The sequence below is a fragment of the Orycteropus afer genome, unplaced genomic scaffold, assembly GCF_000298275.1.
Source record: "Orycteropus afer afer isolate SDZICR_OR568_19922 unplaced genomic scaffold, OryAfe1.0 scaffold00007, whole genome shotgun sequence".
In the NCBI taxonomy this organism is placed as follows: domain Eukaryota; kingdom Metazoa; phylum Chordata; class Mammalia; order Tubulidentata; family Orycteropodidae; genus Orycteropus; species Orycteropus afer.
In genome coordinates this window covers 16,206,567-16,227,046 of record NW_006921594.1, presented here as the reverse complement: position 1 = coordinate 16,227,046, position 20,480 = coordinate 16,206,567, and the positions used below count along the sequence as shown (strand labels likewise).

The 20,480-nt window shown below is 40.8% G+C and overlaps 1 protein-coding gene across 1 annotated transcript in view; it reads left to right on the top strand.

Moving 5' to 3' along the window:
- Positions 1-6,732: 6,732 nt before the first annotated feature.
- Positions 6,733-20,480, top strand: part of LHFPL3 (LHFPL tetraspan subfamily member 3) — a 458,430-nt gene continuing 444,682 nt past the window's right edge. The window contains exon 1 of the mRNA XM_007945176.1: positions 6,733-7,165. Within this exon, the coding sequence (XP_007943367.1) occupies positions 6,733-7,165 (433 nt within the window). The remainder of the gene's footprint in view (positions 7,166-20,480) is intronic.

Sequence of the window (20,480 nt, the reverse complement as noted above, 5' to 3'; positions counted from 1 at the left end):
TATTGGTCCAGTTGTGAGATTTTTGTTTTCTTTATATTGAGATGTAATCCATACTGCAGACTGTATTCTTCAATCTTCATCACTAAGTGCTTCAAGTCATCCTCACTTTCAGCAAAGTTGTGTCATCAGCATATCACAGGTTGTTAATGATTCTTCCTCCAATCCTGATGTCACCTTCTTCTTCATATAGTTCAGCTTCTCAATTATTTGCTCAGCATACAGATTGAATGAGTATGGTCAAAGGATACAAGCCTGACACACTCCCTTCTTGATTTTAAACCTTGCAGTGTCCCCTTTTTCTGTTGGAGCAACAGCCTCCTGGTCTACAGTACAGGGTCCTCATGAGTACGATTAAGTATTCTGGAATTCCCATTCTTCTCAATGTTATCCACAATTTGTTATGATCCACACAATCAAATGCTTTTGCACAGTCAATAAAACACAAGTAAACATCTTTTGGGTATTCTTTGCTTTGAGCCAAGATCCATCTGACATCAACAAGGATATCCCTTGTTCTGCGTCCTCTTCTGAATCCAGCTTGCATTTCTGGAAGTTCTCTGTCAATATATTGCTGCAACCATTTTTGAATTCTCTTCAGTAAGATTTTACTTGCATGCGATATTAATGATATTGTTCAATAATTTCCACATTGTGTGGGATTACCTTTCTTTGGAATGGGTACAAATATGGATCTCTTCCAGTCAGTTGACCAAGTAGCTGTCTTCCAAATCTCTTGGCATAGCCAAGCAAGTGCCTCCAGAGGGGCATCCATTTGTTGAAACATCTCAATGGGTATTCTGTCAATTCTTGGCGCCTTTTTCTTCGCCAATTCTTTCAGTGCAGCTTTGACTTCTTCCTTCAATACCATTGGTTCCTGAACATATGCCATCTCCTGAAATGGATGAAGATTGACCAGGTCTTTTTGGTACAATGACTCTTTGTATTCCTTCTATCTTCTTTTGATGCTTCCTGCATCATTCAATGTTTTGCTCATAGAATCTTTCAGTATTGCAACTCGGAGCTTAAATTTTTTCCTGAGTTCTTTCAGCTTGAGAAATGCTGAGTATGTTCTTCCCTTTTGTTTTTCTAACTCTAGGTCTTTGCACTATATTTCATTATAGTAATTGGCTTTGTTTGCTCTAGCTACTCTGAAATCTTCTGTTCAGTTCTTTTATCCTGTCATTTCTTCCATCTGCTTTAGCTACTCTCCACTCAAGGGCAATTTTCAGAGTCTCTTTTGACATCCATTTTGGTCTTTTCTTCCTTTCTCATCCTTTTAATGACCTCCTCCTTTCTTCGTGGATGATATTCTTGATGTCATCCCACAGTTCTTCTGGTTTTCGTTCATTGGTGTTCAATGCATCAAATCTACTCTAGATGGTCTCTAAATTCTGGAGGGATATATTCCAGGTCATATTTTGGGTCTCATGGACTTGTTTTAATTGTCTTCAACTTCAAGTTGAGCTTGCATATGAGCAGTTGATAGCGTGTTCCACAATCAGCTCCTGGCCTTGTTTTGGCTAAAGATATTGAGCTTTTCCATCACCTTTTGCCACAGATGTAGTCAATCTGATTCCTGTGTACTCCATCTAGTGATATAGCCGCTGTTTGTGTTGTTGAAAAAAGGTATTTTTTTTCTCAGACCTAAGGTCTGAGGAGCACAAATGATTTCTGGGTAGGAGAAAAGAGCTCTGTGGATACAAATGCCTTTATCAGAGAATCCAAATAGTGGTTTCAATATAAGCCCAAAATTGAAATTATAAGGGCCGATGTTCCAATTGGAGAGTGTTTCAGTCAATCTGCTCCTTGAATGGGAAACTTCTTCAGTATGTTCTAGAACGAGAGTAGCATAAATAATTTATATTTTTAATTATCATGAAGACAAGCTACAAGATTAAAAGAGACTAGAACCTGCTTACTGAACATTAAGTGTTAATACACCATTGCTCCATGACAAACTTTAACAAAAAAAAAAAAAAATCTTAACTCAGGTGACAGTCATGTTTCTGCAGTGTTTTATTCAACAGAGGTCACTACCTTCAGATGGACTTCTTACATCATCAAAGGCTTCAAAAGGTTAGCAAGGAAATGGTCCTTTTAACATAGGCCATAAAGATGTTCAACCTTTTGAGAAAACTACTTATGCTGTTAACTATGTTCTGGGAAAAAAAATTAAAAAAAAATTATAAAAGAGTTGACTTTTATACAGAATTTTATTCAAATTAGAGGCAAAATGGAAAAGAAGATTAGCTCTGCTATTCCTGTAAGATTTTTCCTCCCTGTTTGGAGCTCCACATCTCATCCCAAAGTGGTATAGACCAAGGTGCGATGAAATCAGAGTCCTGTGATCAATTTGATCTTGATTTTCAGGGAGCTGAAACACTCAATCCATCTCATTGCCACAGCTAACCTAGTGATTGATTAAATAAGAGGTAGCTCCGAATTTATGAAAGTCCTAAAAGAAAACTAAGGAAAGCTTTCATGAGTAAAAAGAGCTTTATTATTAGAATCTTTATATTCTGGAATGGGATCTGATACTGACTTTGCAAATAGCAAATAACCCTTAACATTGATTAAGTAAGGATTTTTAAAAATCATCTCTGTTTTCCAAGGTCATAGGAATGACTCACCTGAAAACTCTAAGCATCCATTGCCTGAAAATGATGATGATGAGATTTTAGAGGGTGTTTTCAATTTTAAATAAGGTATCTGTCTCACCCCAGCTGGATACTTCTTCTTGAGTCCTATGTATTCCCCCCACCCCATCCTCGGTTGTATCTTTATTTGGAAATCCATCTTAGAATAATTGTCTTTGTAGACTACAATACAATTTTATTGCTGAAAGAGCCTTAGAATTGATTTGATGTCTCCTTTCCCTCACCATCACTCTAGGGATGAGAAAATGCATCTTCACAAAAAATGAGCTCCCATGGGCTTCCACGTTTGGCAGAGACTCCTGGGTCTGGATCCCCAGTCTTTTTCCCTCCAGGGCTTTTGCACGCCCCTTATGTTTTGTTTTTCCCTTTAACTCAGCCAGGATCTTTTTTTTTTTTTTTTTTTTTTAGCAATGTACATGCACAGCTATCCTTCTGTTGTTTTTCTTTTATAGTCCTAACATTCATTGACACACAGTTTGGGGAAAGAGTGGGTATCATTACTGACTCTTGGAGGCAATAGAAGAAAATAATTTTTAATAGTGAAGTTTGAGATTTCAATGTTTCTAATTCTATGCTGTTGATGACAATGCCTTCTACTAGTTATTTAGCACATGTGAATCATGTTATAGTTTCAAAATACTTTTCTATCAATAGCAACTTCTTAGCATGAATCAGGCTAATTTTATTATCTTCTTTTCCCCAAAGCAGTCTTCCTGGGCACATACTTGCTGAATGCATGAGTTGCCCAGATGTTTAGATATCTGAACTCCTGAAGTCTGCATGGTGCCAGCCAAAAGATTTGGATTAAGGATAAAAAACAGCTAGTTGTCAAGAGCAAAGTTGGGGGTGGGTGATAGATTGATTTGGTGGTGGGTAGAAAGACTGACTATCTGCACTCATTGATGGCACATCAAGAGTTTGCAGGTATCCTAGCTCATGCCTAGTCCCAAGAGTCTAGGGAGACTTTGCTCCATCCTGGAAATCTTCTGTGGTGTGGGGCAGGGTGAGGGTGGGAGGAAGGGCCACGGGAAGGGTCCAGTTCATCCCTAACTGGCTCCTAACCTCAAGGATAAACCACTTAAATTTTCAAGGCAGAGGGATGTGTGATCTATGGGAACACTTTTGATCAGGAATTCACCTCCTTGCTGTTGTCAAGAATGGACCCTTTGAGTGTGCTGTTTGTTGGTCAAGTGATTCTGAGCATATACCCAGAGTCAATTCCAAACCTGGAATAAGAATAAGGCTCTCCTTGGGGATGACTCAAATAGAAAAGCTCTTTGAATCACAACATTTGAAACTGAGTCACTCACCAGTCTTTTCTATGTCCTGTAAAGACAATTTAAGCATGGAGGTCTAAACTGGGTTTTTTGAATTGTAGCCTATCCCTCTCAGCACCCTTCCATCTCAGACCTCCATGGGAGCAGTAAGATATTTGTGAGACACTGATTTTAAGAAAGACCTCTTCTCACAAGCCAGTCTGAGGGGATTTGAGGGCTTGGGAGGGTCACTGGAAATAACTGGCACTTCATCCTGTAAAGCTCTGCCTCCAGGACACATGGCCTGCCAGATGGCCCCATACATCCGACTACCTCCACCTTTCCTCTTCCTGGTAAATCAGAAACTCTTCTGATTTACCAGCAACTTCAGAGTTATGACAAACGAAACCCAATGGAAATTCTGACCCTCCGCTGCCACCAATGCATTGAAGATGCATTGTCACGTATTACAGTTTTAGAGACTTGGGCTGCCTCATATTTAGGTCTTTCTCCCTACCTCCATCAAATCCCTCTGATTTTTGAAGTGCCTTCTGAGAGTCTAAAATCATGCTTGCTAGAAATTCTTACTCACCTAAACTTGTACATCTTGCGCTACTGTTTAATTTGGTCCTCTCTTGATTTTCAAAATCCTGCCCAATGGACCAAGGAGCTCTGGTGGTGTAGTGCCTGAGGCACTTGACTGCTAACCAGAAGGTTGATGGTTCAAACCCACCAGCCACTCCGCAGAAGGAAGACTGGGCTATCTACTTCCATATAGATTTACTGCCTCGGAAACCCAAAGGGAGTCGCAATGAGTCAGAATTGGCGGTGGGTTTGGTTTTTGCTTTGGCCTAATGGACACTGATCAGTAATACCCAAATATCATTTAGATAGGATGAGCTGAATATAAGATGATAACACTTACCCTTTTAATTCCTTTCCCATTTTCAGCCACAGCCCCTTCATTGTCTGTCTTGTGTGTCACGTGCCTATTCCATTACGTTCCTCTCCCTCTTCAGACAGTCTCAAACTGTCAAGCTATCAGAGGAAGAGAATGGTTGTTCTCCACTTTAGGTATGACTCATCTTTCATATAATAGCCATTTATATACTCAGATACCTATTGGAAGCATACCAAAGTCCTCTTTTGATATTCCACCTGGAATCTCTCTATCTCACTAAGGCAGTGGGCATATTAGGTACACTGTCAAAATAATCTCAAGGAACTAGTACCTGATTTTTGCATTATAATAAAGTGTGCAATTAAGTGTAGTTTTAGAGGTCGATTTTTAACAGAATTCTCTTCTCTCTGCCCAGAGAATGCAATGGCCATGTGATTCAGAATGGTTACTGCTGCTGCTATTAAGCATTCTGGTTTCAGCCCTTTGGGTGGTGGTTTTTTGTTTATACCAGAGTCAGAAGGAAGAAAAAAGTAAGCAATGGAATAGAGAAATGGAGTTTGATGTCAGAGACTGGTAAAAGGGCACCAGAGAAACTAGAAAACGGGAAAAATTATGTAAATAGCACAAAGGACAGGTGTGCTTCAGCAATGTCACATGAAAATGTAAAGGAGTTATATATGGATAACTCAGGGAAAATTACTGTTAATTAGCGCTTTGGATTGTGGCTTATGGAAATTGGCTGAATAATTAAAACAATCAATGGTTGCTGTCCTCTTTGTGTCCTTAGCACCCTGCACAGTGCCTGGGCACACAGCTGCCAATGAATATTTATGTAATAAATACAACACTGATCGCAATATACTATGTTTCTAAACAAACTATACAATTTTTGTATAGGACGCAGTCACTTCCATGCACACCCTACCTGTGGCAGGATTTGTGGGAAAGGCCTCTCTTAAAGGAAAGTGTGTGGCGTCGATTGGCTACAATCCCTTTCTCTGCATAGGAAAATAAAACAAAACAAAAAACATACGCACACAAACAAAACGCCAAGAGGATGCAAGCTTAGTTGAGCAGATATGAGGCCACTCTTGAGGTTTATCTTTTATATTACTGCTTGTCAGGCTCTTGTCGAATTTCTATCTCCTAGTTGTCGACCCGAGACAACCAAGGAGTTAGCCAGGGGCGGTTTTGTGGTAGTAGCAACAAAGTCCCTCGGGGGCAGTACGTCTCTTCTCCCTTGGCGTCTGTCGCCTGCACCTGCCGCTGCCCCTCGCGCCTCTGCAAAGAAGCAGAGGTCTAAGCACGTTGCTGTGCAGTGCTGACAGGCGCCTAGAATCAGCCTCGCGCGCCGCTCGCTAACACTAGGCGGGCTCCTGGGGTGGCCTCTAGAATCCCTGTAGGTGTTCCCCACTCCCTCCTTAGCTTTCCCCTCCGCAACCAACTCCCGGCCAGCTTCTCTCGCAGGCGCCCGCCACTGGTGGGGAGTCCTGGGGTCGCCGCCGTCCTCCGTGCTCCCAGGCAGCAGCGGCGCGGGTCTGGGGACCGGAGGCGGGAAACCGAGTTGGGGGCGCTCTGGGCTCGCGCGCCGCGCTGCCCCGCGCCTTTTGCCGCCTTCAGTTGCAGCAGCAGCTGCAGCAGAGGCGGCGGCGGGAAGAGGAGTGGAGCGCGGTGCGGAGGGCTAGAGCCGGGACCTGGAGGGAAGGAGGGAGGGGGGCCGGGAGGCTGGGCCAGGCGAGCCGGAGGGGTGCTCCGCGCTCCCCCGCCCTCCTTCCGGGAGCGAGGATGCAGACTCTGAAACTGGCGCTGCTGGGCTGAGGCGGAGGCAGGGGACTCGCGGCGCGCGCGGCTCCGCGAGTGTGTCTCCTGTGCGCCGCGAGGCGGGGGGAGGAGGAGGACGAGGAGGAGGAGGGGGAGAATGCCCGGAGCCGCTGCCGCTGCCGCCGCGATGCTCCCGGCTCAGGAAGCTGCCAAGCTGTACCACACCAACTATGTGCGGAACTCGCGGGCCATCGGCGTGCTCTGGGCCATCTTCACCATCTGCTTTGCCATCGTGAACGTGGTGTGCTTCATCCAGCCGTACTGGATCGGCGACGGCGTGGACACCCCGCAAGCCGGCTATTTCGGGCTCTTCCACTACTGCATAGGCAACGGCTTCTCCCGGGAGCTGACCTGCAGGGGCAGCTTCACGGACTTCTCCACGCTGCCCTCGGGCGCCTTCAAAGCCGCCTCCTTCTTCATCGGCCTCTCCATGATGCTCATCATCGCCTGCATCGTCTGCTTTACCCTCTTCTTCTTCTGCAACACGGCCACCGTGTACAAGATCTGTGCCTGGATGCAGCTCACCTCCGGTGAGTGCGCGCTCACCTCCGCGAAGGCGGGGGACCCGGGGCGCCCAAGCCCTGGAGGAGCCGGAGTGGGAGGGACTGGGGCTAAGCGTGCGGCTGGGCGCCGGGCAACTTAATCCGCTCACGCTTACGGGTGTGGGGGGCGGGAGCCCTGGGCGGCCGGGACCGCGGGGCTTCCCCAGCCCCAGCACTGGTTCCTGGTCCCGGGGCGTTCGTGAACCTCACAAGTGTGGGGGACGCCAGCCAGAGGGACTCGCGGGAGGCAGGGTGGTTGCTGGGCCAAGTTCTCTTGGAACTAAAGATGCGGAGTTTTGGGGCGCGGGGAGTGGCCGCTTGGAGAGGTGAGGGGCTGCGGTGGGGGGCAGCTGAGGAACTAAGTAAGAGCTGCATAGCCAGGCTAAAGCGGATTTGGAGAGGTACTGGAAGGAGTAGTCCGCTTGCCCTGCCCCTCGCTCACACTCTTGCTGTCATTGCTTAAGGAGGGTGGTTTGACAGAGGGGCTGTTGTGGAATTGTTTCTCCCAGTCCCGGGCAGTTATAAACATTTTATCGTTCATCTGGAGACGAGTAAATCCTAGAATGTTCCTTAGCATTTCCCCAGTGTCAAGCCTTCAGTTTGCTTCCTCGTCAGAGCAAAGGTGTCTCCCATTTCACCCTTTAACAGAGAACAGACTTGAGGGAATCAGAGTTCACGAGATCTCATTTTGGGGAAATGACTATAGGAAGGTGGGCAGGGAGGAAAGCCTATTTTCTTTAGCTGTGGACTATAGATTGTGGTTAGCTGGAGAAAACAGGTACATGGAAGTACTTTTTCTGAGCAGCAAAGTTACTTTTAACCCAGAAAAGGGATTGGGGTGATTTCCTGGTGGCTTTAAAGAGTTCTGGAAACAAAACTGGCTCCTTTCTCTATCTGGCTCAGTGCTGATTCCCCCTCTGCCAGCCCCTTTGGATGCCTCCCTTCTAAAGGCAGATCATGTCCTTGAAACCTTGACATCTTCCTGTTTCAACGTTGTTGGGTCTGTTTGATTTTGTGGGTGGCGTGGTTATGGAGAAAGGGGTATAGAATTTTTCAGACAAACTTTCTCATTTGTGTTTTATTTTATTCTGATTTTTAAAAGGCTTTAGCTTCAAGATGTAGTTTATCTTGTGCCTGGGAAGGGTTTCTGGGGAATAGAGATTTAATCTTTGAGTTTATCAGCGTGTTATAGGATGATTAAATTCTTAAAGGTGCTGGGAGGACAGTGTTAAGATGTATCATCTAATATGGCTAGTTTGATATAAGAGAAGCCTGTGTGAGACTAAACTTGTGTGGAAGTAATTTGCTCAAATTAAGGAAGTGTTGGCTGATTTTGATTTGCAAACACTGTGAAAGTGTGTATGTTAAAGGTAAGGAGTGAACATGAGTAGAAACCTACTACTCTCACACAGCCTGTTATCCTCCAGAAAGCTAAGAGTTCTGCTTTTTCTTCTCTCTTTCCACTTCCAACTTCACTGCCTCCCCTCTTTTTTTATAGATAATATTAATATCTATATCTGTTTCAAAAGAAGAATGACTTCGAGATTTGAAATAAATTCATGTATCATGGTTTTCTTGACTCCTAGCCTTGATTTGACTTTGAAGAGAACAGGACATGCAGGATGGAGATGTTTTAGAAAAAGAATTGACCCTCCACAGCTAATTTTAATTTTTCTAAGTTAAATGACCTATTTAGACTGGTGATTCAAATTAGATTGTTTTTCAAAAGGCTGCAAGTAATTTGCAGGTGATTTCTCAACAACATATTCTTAAATAGTTCAGTTTTTAATGAGGCTTTGTACTCTAAACAGTATCCATGATGGCACAATGGTTAAGTGCTTGGCTGCTAACCTAACAGTCAGCGGTTCGAACACCTGTGGCAGTCTGCTGCCGTAAAGATTTACAGCCTTGGAACTCCTATAGAGCAGTTCTCTTCTATCCTAAAGGGTCGCTGTGAGTTGGAATCCGCTCAGTGACAATGTGTTTGGTTGGTACTCTCAACCTAAGTTTTCTATTTAAAAAAAAAAAAAAAAGGAAAGAGAGAAAACTATCTTTGGGAAAAATTACCAGCTTTAGAGTTGATACAAATTGCAATTATTACAATATTTTATTATTTCCTCTTCCTGGAGTAGAACACACAAAAATTCCTTAAATTAAAAAAAAAAATCTTGGTTAAATATGTCAGTTTCCGAATTTTGACATAAACATATTATCCTCTATTTTATGTCCCAGTATAGTATGTGATAATAGCCTTTGTACTAAATAGATGTATAAATATTTACTTAATTTTTGGAGAAGTGTAAATCCTTAAGTTGTAGGCATACTTTTTAAACCATTATATGTAATTAATTTGGTATTTGACTTCTAGATAAACTTCTAGATAAACCATAGGTATATTAATAAAAGAAGAATTAATAACAGATCAGAATCAAAGTTGATTATATTCACAGATTTTTAAAGAATGGTATATAGAGGATATTTCTGAAAAGTGTCCACATTTAACATGCTTTTCTAGCTTTTTTTTTTTAAGTCTGTGACATGAACAAGAACTTTGACATAATGTACTGTAAGTTACTTTGAAAATTCAGTTTCTCAACTTTAGACTATTTCTTTTTGATGTTTAACAGCTTTTCATACTTGTAGTTTAACCATGTGTAGACTCGTCTTAACTGTAGTTTGCTAAATATGGAAGATGAGACTCTATCATTTGCTTGTTGTTGTTGTTATTTGCCATCGAGTTGGACCCGACTCATAGCAACCCCTCCTTGGGTTTCCGAGGCAGTATCGCTACGGAAGTAGATTGCCCAACCATCCTTCTGAGGAGTGGCTGGTGGGTTTGAACCGCCAGCCTTCTGGTTAGCAGTCAAGTGCCTTAGGCACTATGCTATCAGAGGGAGTCAAATGATTAACTTGTGTATTTGATTATCTAAGCATTTTAACATAGTAACATCATAAACCACAGGCAAGTAGAATGTAAAATCCTGTATGAAATAACACACTAAGATGAGGGAGCAGGAAATTTCCCATGGCAATACACCATCAAGAATGATTCTTTTAACAGTGAACCAGAAAAAGTGCTTAATTTATTGGACTTGAAAATGATGTTGCTCTTCTAGCTAGATGGCAAACATATAATTATTGGAGCTACTGTGAACACCTTGCCCTCTCCCTCTCCCCTCTAAATCATTACAGTCTTAGTAGGGTGAAACCAGGAAACACAGCATTAGAAGCTAATATGTCACACTACTTCTGGATGTAATCCTATACTTATGGACTGTGACTAATACAAAGACTAAAGACAAAAATAATACATATAAATAATAGCAATCAGAAGTGCAAAATTTCCCAAAGCTACAAAGAAACAACTGCTTTTCTTCTTTCTGTGTGATTTCTCTAACAATAAAAGGAAAGAGGTCTACCTATAATTGGTCAAGCAAGCTGTTAAATCCAGACTTTTAAAAAAATCAGATGGAAAGGGAATTTTGTCACTCTGGGAACTTGATTCTCTGTTTCTGTTTTTTTGTACTTTAAATCAGTATTTTTTTCTGTTTCCAAGTCTACCAAGGGCCAAATCCTATAGAAGTTTATTTTGTTTTGTATGTTTGTTTTTCTGACTATAAGTATACTTTGAATTGTATCCTTTCAACCATTATACACCCAAGAAATCTTTTATTTTTCAATAAGCTGAAGTATCTATGTGGAATTTAAAGGTTTGTGGACACCCATCATGGGTTTCTTGGTTGAGGGTAACATATAAGAGTGATCAATTGCCTTCATCTGTGAAGAAGGACACCTGATCCAGCTGGAATTTCCTAAATCAGGGCATAGAAGGACAGGAGAAAGGAGGATTTGTGCTTCTCAGAGTTTCTCATCCCTTCCTGTAATGCCAGGTGCACTGAAAAGAAGGCCACCAACATGGTAACACTCCTAGCTTTCAGCCTCAGTTCTCCCCAGCTATTTTCAGGCTGCAGTGCCTTCTTACATTCTACAGCTTTGTCATTTAGGTGAGATGAGAATCACCAGAGCTAATCAGTGCATTTCCTAGTCTGTGAGAGGAGCCTTTGCCATGTTATGCCACCCTGTCTCATGGTACCCTGCTCCTCCTTCCTTATGGTGCTCATCTTGGAAATTAGATGTGTGTGTGTGTGTGTGTGTATTTAATGCCTTCTTCTCTAGTACACTGGGAGTTACATGAAACTATGTCTGTTTTTGTTCATATTGGCATAAAGGTCAAGACCATGGACACTGTGGCCAAAAGATACATGTTTGAAGCCTGGTTCTGACATCCCTGACCATGCGACCTGGGGAATTTCTCTGTATTGCAGTTGCTCATTTGCAAAGTGGGGATATAATTATACCTACTTCAGGAGATTAAGGAGCTCTGGTGGCACTGTGGTTAAGGCATTGGGCTGCTAACCAAAAGCCGCACCATGGATAGTCTGCTTCTGTAAAGATTTACAGCCTTAGAAACCCTATGGGGGTCACTATGAGTCAGAATCGACTCAATGGCAGTGGATTTGGTTTCAAGAGATGGTGTAAGGATTAAATGAACTAATGTATAAACTTAGAAAAGTGCCTGGTACAGTAAATAAGCACTTTCTGAGTGTTAGCTGTGGTTGCTGTTCTTGCTATATCACGGCACGCAGTCATATGAGTACATCTTGCACGTAGTAGGCATTAGATAAGTTTTTGTAGAGTGAATGAATGAAAAAAAAATAGAAGGATGAAAAGAGTGATTTAAAAAGTCCTACATGCCATGGTGAAAAGGAATTCCCTATACTTTGAAAGGCATGATGTTTATTTTTCTTAGTGGTTTGTGGTGTTGGCAGTAACCACACTAAAAGAAATTCATATTATTTGCTGGCAGCGGTTGTGACTTGACAGCTTAATTTGTGGTGAGTTTTTTTCCTAAGTGGAGACTTTTTCCAACACATAGGTAATGATCTTTATTACAACACTGGGGGATGATCAATTATATCTTAGGATTCACTAACTTTTCCTTCAGTGTTTGGCTTCTCAAAAAAGAATCCATCATTGAAAAGAAAGGTTTGATACATATAGGAGTCATGAAGTCAGGCCAACTTCCATGCAGAGGGGGAACATGATCCAGTTTTGGTTTCCAACCCTTTAGGAGTGATAAGGACAGAAGAAGAGGAGGATGTGTTTTCCAGACCTTCTTATCTCTTTTTACTGGGCATCAGGGCAGATGTGCTCTTCTTGGAGCTGCCAGGGAATGTGACAGGGCGCATGTGCAGAGCTCAGAAGGAAGTACTCTGAGGAGGGTGCGAGGTGATGATTTACTCAAGAGCAGCCTCGGTATTCAGGACAGTCACCAATCCTTACTATTGGGCTAGTGCTAAACAGTGTGAGAAGGAGGGCTCTTGTCTCCAATAGCTGTTAAAAATAAAAAAACAGACCCATTGTGGTCAAGTTGATTGTAACTCACAGTGACCCTATAGGACAGAGTAGAGTTGTCCTACAGGGTTTCCAAAGCTACAGTCTTTATGGGAGCAGACTGCCACGTCTTTCTCCCACAGAGCAGCTGGTGGGTTCACACTATCTACATAGTAACAGCTGAGGTCTTAATCACTGTGCCGCCAGGGCTCCTATCCAATAGCTGGTCAAACCCAACCAAACCCACTGCCATCGAGTTGGTTCTGATTCATTGTGATCCTATAATAACCCTATAGGACAGAGGAGAACTGCTCTGTAGTGTATCCAAGGCTATAAATCTATAAAAGCAGACTGCTTCATCTTTCCCACAGTGCAGTCAGTGGGTTCAAACCACCGACTTTTTGGTTACCAGCCAAATGCTCTAACCATTGAGCCACCAGAACTTCTCCAATAACTGGTAATCCATCTTAAATTCAGAAGTATGGGAAGACCCCAAAGAATTCATTTCAAACACTCTCCTGGATGCTGCGGGAAGATTGTGCATGGCTAGTCGGGGCAGTTTTCATTTTCTGACAATGTATTCTACTTAAAAAATTTTTTTTATTTCCAAGCCAAACTTACAAGAAAGCAATTTGAAATGAGAATTTAGGAACTTTTTTTTTTTTTTTTTGCTTTTATGTAGTATGACAAGGAATGTGACAATTGAAGAGATGTTAGAAAATATATTAATGTAATTGTCAAAACAAACTATTTTTATAGCAGTGAGATTTTAAATGAACATCTGTGAAAAATCGCAGGCCCCGTACAACCCATAAGGCATATTCCGGGTTGTAAGGCCTTTTCCCCACCTCCTCTTGGTGCAAGCTGCACACTTGACAGCTTTTTATCCATTGTTAAAAAATGTTAACAAATGTTCGCAAAGTGTTCAAATCGTTCCATAAATGAATAATTAATAAACACACACCTCACCAGAACGTGGTGTCAGATGCTTACCGTGGAAGCAGATATTTAAGCACTGGTGTTTTGTTTGGCATGATTCTGTGGCCTGAGAAGGGGAGGCCAGATGGCCTGGCCAATATATTTACATTTTACTCACAAACCTTAGAAATCTTTCAAAGTGAGCAAAATTTTAAATGACAAAAGAAACAGGAGAGCATGGAGCTAGAGTTGCAGTCTGTGGCTCAGTGCACTTCAGTGTGTGGTGTGAGAAGATAACTACAAGGAAAGGAGTGGAGAGAACTTCAGATCACACCAGCGTGAAGCAGAAATGCTCCTGGAGAATTCTAATTTGGGGGCTTAATAGCATGATAAGTGGGAGAGTTTTGAAGTGTAATTTCCATAATATTTTAGAACTTTTGAGGGTCACACCAGCTTTAATTAATGTGAAGCTTTCCTTATCATAATGAATCAGCTGGGATTTTTTATTTGAAATGAGGAAAGACCATGGAGCTGACCTTTATCCTTAGTAATAACAAGAAGATACTAATAATGACAAAAAATAAGAGTTCATTGTGGCAAATGGTAGATAATTTATTCTATGACTTAATGCTGTTAGGAAAAGTCATTGGAGCGTTTTGAAATACACAAAACTAAAACAACATCCCTCAGTATCCCAAGTGTTCACACAATTAATCTCATGGAGCTCTCACAGTTGTGACTACTCTATGAAACTCCCACTGCATAGGGTCATGATACAACTCATCGTTGAAATTGTCTAACTGTAATCTTGAACACAGCTCTCATCTTTTGTCCTAAAATAAAACATGAAAATGAGCAACTTGTAAGAGGAAGATAGTTTGTTGACCAGTATAGACATGAACTACATCTGACTACCAACAGGCAGAATGAAAGTAAGCAAACCTTTCTGATATAGAACTTGCTGGCATGGAATTGCCAGAATTGGCCTTGCATACCTGGGTTCTACCATCTTTGCTAGCCTAATGACACCAATTCTGGAACAGGATGAGGACTGTTTAGGTGTGCTCAACAGGGAACAAGATCTTAAATGATGGGTTGAATGAAATTAGTTTTCTAAATACATGAAATTGTGAGATTATGACTTACCAAGGAAAGGGCTAGTGGAAGAGTAGTGAAAGGTAGTAGAAATGAAGATAAATAGTCATGGATCCGAAAAGAGGCCTTAACTCAGAAGCAGACACATAGAACTGAACTCATTAAAAGAGTTCTCCACGATCTTTGCTTTATTAAAAAAACAACAGAAGACAGGAGTTTGAAGGGAATGCAGCCTTAGCTTCAGTACCGAATGCATCATGGATCCATTTACTTAAGTGTCTGGACTCCTTTTGGAAATAGTCTGGGGGGTGCTCTGCATAGGTCTTAGTTGTTTTCAGGGAAGATCAAGAGTGAGCTGCAAAATAAAAATGGGAAATTTGTATCATCATCTGACAGAAGACTTAATATTTGAAACATCGGCAAACAGATGCAGCTGTGAAAAATGACAGGGCCATAGAAGAGAGACACTAAAAATAATGAAGTATGAATTGAAAACACATGATGGAACTCAAGGTTGAAAAGCCTGTGGAATTTGATAACATCAAAAACCTGTTGAATTTGCTGTCATTGATGGCTTAGACATGACTGATACAGGGCAAACGTGTTCATTACTATGTCGAGCTGTGTGCAAATCCTGGTTACCGAGAAAGAAACATTGTGGCTCCATGCCCCTCCGAGCTATTCAGAGGGAGACTATTGAATTTTATTATTATTTTTAATGGCACAGGGAAATGTGGAGAAAGATTGAAATAAGCCAACCTGAGAAAGAAAAGGTTATTAGGAAATTCAATAAAAATTGTTGCTATAGTTTCTCTTTAAAAATCTAGTTAGAGATCATAAGGCTAAATTGATTTCTCTAATGACTTGAGGGGAGAAAGGGAAGTCATAGTGAGTATTTAGGGTAAATATGTTTATAGAACATTTTAAGAACATTTATAGTTATAAGCTAGATTAATCTATGTGAAGCCAATATTAGCTGAATATCCATACTAGTTAGCGTGTTATACTTTCATAGAGCAAGGAATGCTATATTACAGTGTTTTTCAAGCCATGGTTGGTGATCCCTTAAAGTGTCATGATATCAAATTAGTAGATAAAGATCAGCATTATAACATGGGTTAACGTAGAATAGAAAATAAGAATGCAATACCGATATTTCTTAAAATATTTACACGCTTAATATATGAGGGGGCTAGTTTGCAATGTAAGATGCATTACTGTGTGCTATAGTCAAAAAGTTTGGAAGCCACTATTCCACAGAAGAGAGAAAGTATTTGGAAAAGTAATTCTCTTCTTTGGAATATTGTGAAACACTTGTACCAACTAATGGATAATTTTGTATTAGAAGGTAGATTAGGTAAAATAGACTTAATCTAAGAAACTTGGGACATCTTTGGCTCTCTTAGCTCACCTCCATTTAGAATTTTTTTTTTTTTTTTTTGGCTACAATACCCTAATTAGATTGTGGACTGATTAAATTAGAATTATTTTTCCAGATGTGATTTCACTGAGTGCTTGAACAGTTTCCCTCAGAAAATCAGCACAAGGCCAGTCCCCTGAGGCGGAGGTTAAATGTCCAAATGTCCAAACTACCGTCCCACTCCATCATTTTAGACATTAACTCCTCCTCCTCCTAGTAATTTCCCCAGTCTTAGGGAGCTCTGATAGCATAGTGGCTAAGACACTTGCCTGCTAACCAGACAGCTGGCGGTTCAAACCCACCAGCCACTCCTCGGAAGGAAGTTTGGGCAATCCTACTTCCATAGTGATACTGCCTCGGAAACCCAAGGAGGGGTCTCTATGAGTCGGGTTTGACTCGACGGCACATAACAACAACAACAACAAGGGTTCTTTATTTCGCTGTAATGTCTCACAGAACTCACAGACACCCAAGGGTTCGTCTTAGTAGTGGTGGAGGCTGGCAGGCTGGCGAGTCCCAGGTCCATGAGTAGGTCTGGAGGATCCTCCCAATTCTCGGGGTTTGATGAACCTCGATCAGCAAATCAGATGTTGGCTGCTGTCCCAAATCCAGGGGTGAGATGAGGATGGGCCAAGACACAAAACCGAGCAAGAGGAGGGCGAATCTTCCAAGGAGATTCGTGGGTATACCCTCAAAGAACCTAAGGGTGGTGATTTGAATTATACCCTCCAGCAAGGCAGGACTCAAGATACATTCCACCTGTGTTGCCACAACAGAAATAACTCAAGTGGATGGCTTTAACAATCAGCAGCTCAAGGCAAATCCCATCACAGAGTCAATTGCCAGTCATTATAGGGAATGACTACTACCAGCTGCCCACCCAAGTTGATACCTGACCTTAACTAGCATACCACCCCAAACAGGCATGGATAATGGGATTTACAATACATTACAGAATGGAGGACAATGACTAGAAGGGCCACATCAAGCAATTTACTGCACTGACCAACCAAAGATTGAAAAACAACTTGTTTAACGTCTGTGCCACAATCTACTAGACAAACACACAGATATACTTAACCCAGTATCAAATGTATATAGACTCATAGGCTTTTTGGAAGTTGGAAATATATTAAAACTTGTCTGATACTGTCTCTTCATTCTCTAGATAAAGAAATTATAGTAATATAAATACCAATTATTGAGCGACTACAATTTTCTAAAACTTCAGTATCTTTTTTTTTCAAATTTTTATTGTGATTTGGGTGAAAGTTTACAGAGCAAATTCATTTTCCATACAGCAGTTCATACATTGTCTCATGACATTGAAAACTTTAGTATCTTTAACCTTTACAGAAATCTTGTAAAGTTAATATTATTATATCCATTTTTCAGATGAAGAAATTGAAGCTTAAAAAATTGTTCAGGGTCGTACAGTTAGTCAGTGGTTTGAACCAAAATCATCCCTACATTATATAGCTTCTAAGTTTGAGCGAGATTAAGAGTCTTGCCAAAATTACACCTTAGCAGAATTGAGACCAGTATAAGTACTGTTCCTACCACTTTCATTTGCTTTCCACCTTAAAGTACATTTATTTAGTGTAAGTCTTCAATGTGCATTTTTACTGTTCTCTGTCAGCATGAAGGGAAGGAGCTGCTATTCTCAGGGAAGAAATGATCTCCTTTACCAACTCCTCTCTTGCAGCATACTTAGGTGTGATGAGATGGGCACTCCTCATCACCTCCTTTTCATTTCCCTAGCCTAGAGCCAAGGGCGGCTCTTTTCCTACAGTGTCTCATTGGTTACACATCTGGTCTCATTGTCAATTATCTTAGACTGTGAGTTCTTTATATGGATAATGTCAGTGTTGCTGGCTCTGTATCATCCATTTCTACCCTACCTCAAATGCAGAAACTTCCTCAATAGGTTTGCTTATTGATGATGGCAGTGGTGAAGGGGTGGTAATGGTGGGCAGGATTGGTGAACAACAGACATAATTCCAGAGAAGTTAATAATAGATCTAAATAGCTATTGGAGGCACTAAGGTAAGGAAGTAGAACTGGATGTGTGGTCAGAAGACTTGCATCTTGATTTGGCAACTAATTACCCGATGACTTTGGACAAGTCATCTAACTACAATTGACTTTCATTTTCTTGATTTTATTTTGCTAACACTTAGGAACTTTTATTCCAGGTACATAAAAGGTGATGGTTACGGACATTAAAAATGTGACCAAGTATTGCTTGTCTTTACTGAGAAAGGAAATTTACCAAATATCTAGTAGGCATTCAATAAGTGATAGCTATGATTACTATTACTACTAATGAGAACAGGCCTGGAAGACTGGTTAGTAGTCAGCAAATTTAGTAGACAGAGATGAAGGACAATTTATAGTTTTAGAATCACAACTCATACGCGCCAGATCAGCCTTACAGGATTGTTCAGAGGGTCGAGAAAGATAATGATTTTGAATGCCTTTTATAAACTACACAATGTTATATAAATGCCATTGTGATTTCATGTAATGGATTTTGTACATTACTAACAAAATGCTATATTCGATTAAGAGTTTAATTTTGTGTTAATAGGGTCCAGCCTTTCCATTTTCTTTGCCTAGGGTAATGACTTTAAGCAACAAGAATGTATTTTGGAGATAAATTTGAACTGTTTTACAATTTCATCTGAAAAAACTTGAAAAAAGAAGCCATATTTTTATAACTGCATGGACCAGACAGTCTTTTGATTATGTCAAGACCTAAGCATTTAGGCATTTTTATTAATTTCTCTAAATGATAGAGAAATATTTCAAAAGGAAAATTGAATATTCTCAATCTCTAATAACATCATGTAACAGGAACAAATTAGAAGTAGCATTTTTATCTGTACTTTTAAAAAGATGGCTATAATATCTTGAAAATTAGGTTCCTCAAAATGATATCTGTGAATTTTTATTTTGGCTTCTTAAACAAAGAAAGTAGTGATTTAATATTTTTAGATTTATGCTAAAATAAAGATTATGTTGCTCTGTTTTTCACTAGCATGTTAATTCCTTGTATTTCTCTAACTTTTGTAAAGAAAATTTTATAAATCCCACACTACTTCCCATTAATGTTTTCATTTCAGGTTTGAAGTCATCAGCTTATTATAAAATCAGAGTATTAATTTGCTATGATGGCATCAATGACTACGGCCCAAACCACTGGACTGAACAATAAACAAATGAATATTCTCTGCTGTACATATTAACAAATCCTTTTTTAAGGGTGACTATCCAAGGTTAATGTTGACAAGAGAATTTATGAAATAATCGTGCTCTATCAGACACTTTCCTTCTGGAGATGGTGTGAGAATTGCTGGGCAATCTCCCAATGCGTCCTATAGGTCGTAGTGAGTAGTTCATATTCCTTCAAACCTCTCAGTCTATGGAAAAGGCACTCTGGCAAGATGAGCTAGGATGGGGAAATGGTCTAGGATCTGCCCAGCCATAGTTCACTTTATAGAAGACCCCTCCATCAACTGCAGGATGGGCTCTAGAGGGAGCTCCAGCCTTGTCATCTTGTGCTTTTTAGAACTTGGCCTTTTTTTAGGGTCAGGTCCAGAGTTGTTTTTCCCTTTGGACTACTTGTAGAATAACATTTTAGAAGCTAGAGGATGTAGGATAAAATATAAAGATTGAAAAAGAATAAGAAAAGGGATTCAGCCAGAATGCAGGCAGTGGAAGGGAAAACTCTTTTACCTACAAAGAAAAAGCCAGTTCCCCTTGACAATTCTAAGGCCTATTGCCTTGATTTAAAATTCTTTGCAAGGACTCCCTATAAGTTAACCAACCTTTTCCAAGAGTTGTCTTTTTTAGAGCACTCATTAGCATAGTAATTCCCATCAGGGCATTTGGCCATTGGTTGTTAACTTGGGAGTAGACACTTTAGAACAACTTGAGCAAGCCACTGGAGAATTCAAAAGTAAAATCTAGAACTGTAAGGCTCTCAACAGCCGTTTGATCTCGGTGGTCATGACTATGCATTAAGGTTGCGTTTATGCAGGAGTCTCAGCGTGTTCTTAAAGTTAAAAAGAAAAAAAATAGAGTTGGAAATTCTATTTATTGGGAAACTTTAAGAAGTTTCAGAACTTAAAAATAACACTTAGCAACTCAACATGGACCTCAGCTTTAGGTGAATAATGCTTCACTTGGTCAGAATGAAAAACTGAGCACCTAATTCCTTTACCAGCACATATATATATATATACACACATACATATGTGTGTATGTACATACACACATATACATATATATACACATATGTTGTTGTTGTTGTTATGTGCCGTGGAGTTGGACCCGACTCATAGTGACCCCTCCTTGGGTTTCCGAGGCAGTATCACTACAGAAGTAGATTGCCCCACCTTCCTTCTGCGGAGTGGCTGGTGGGTTTGAACCACCAGCCTTCTGGTTAGCCATCAAGTGCCTTAGGCAGTATGC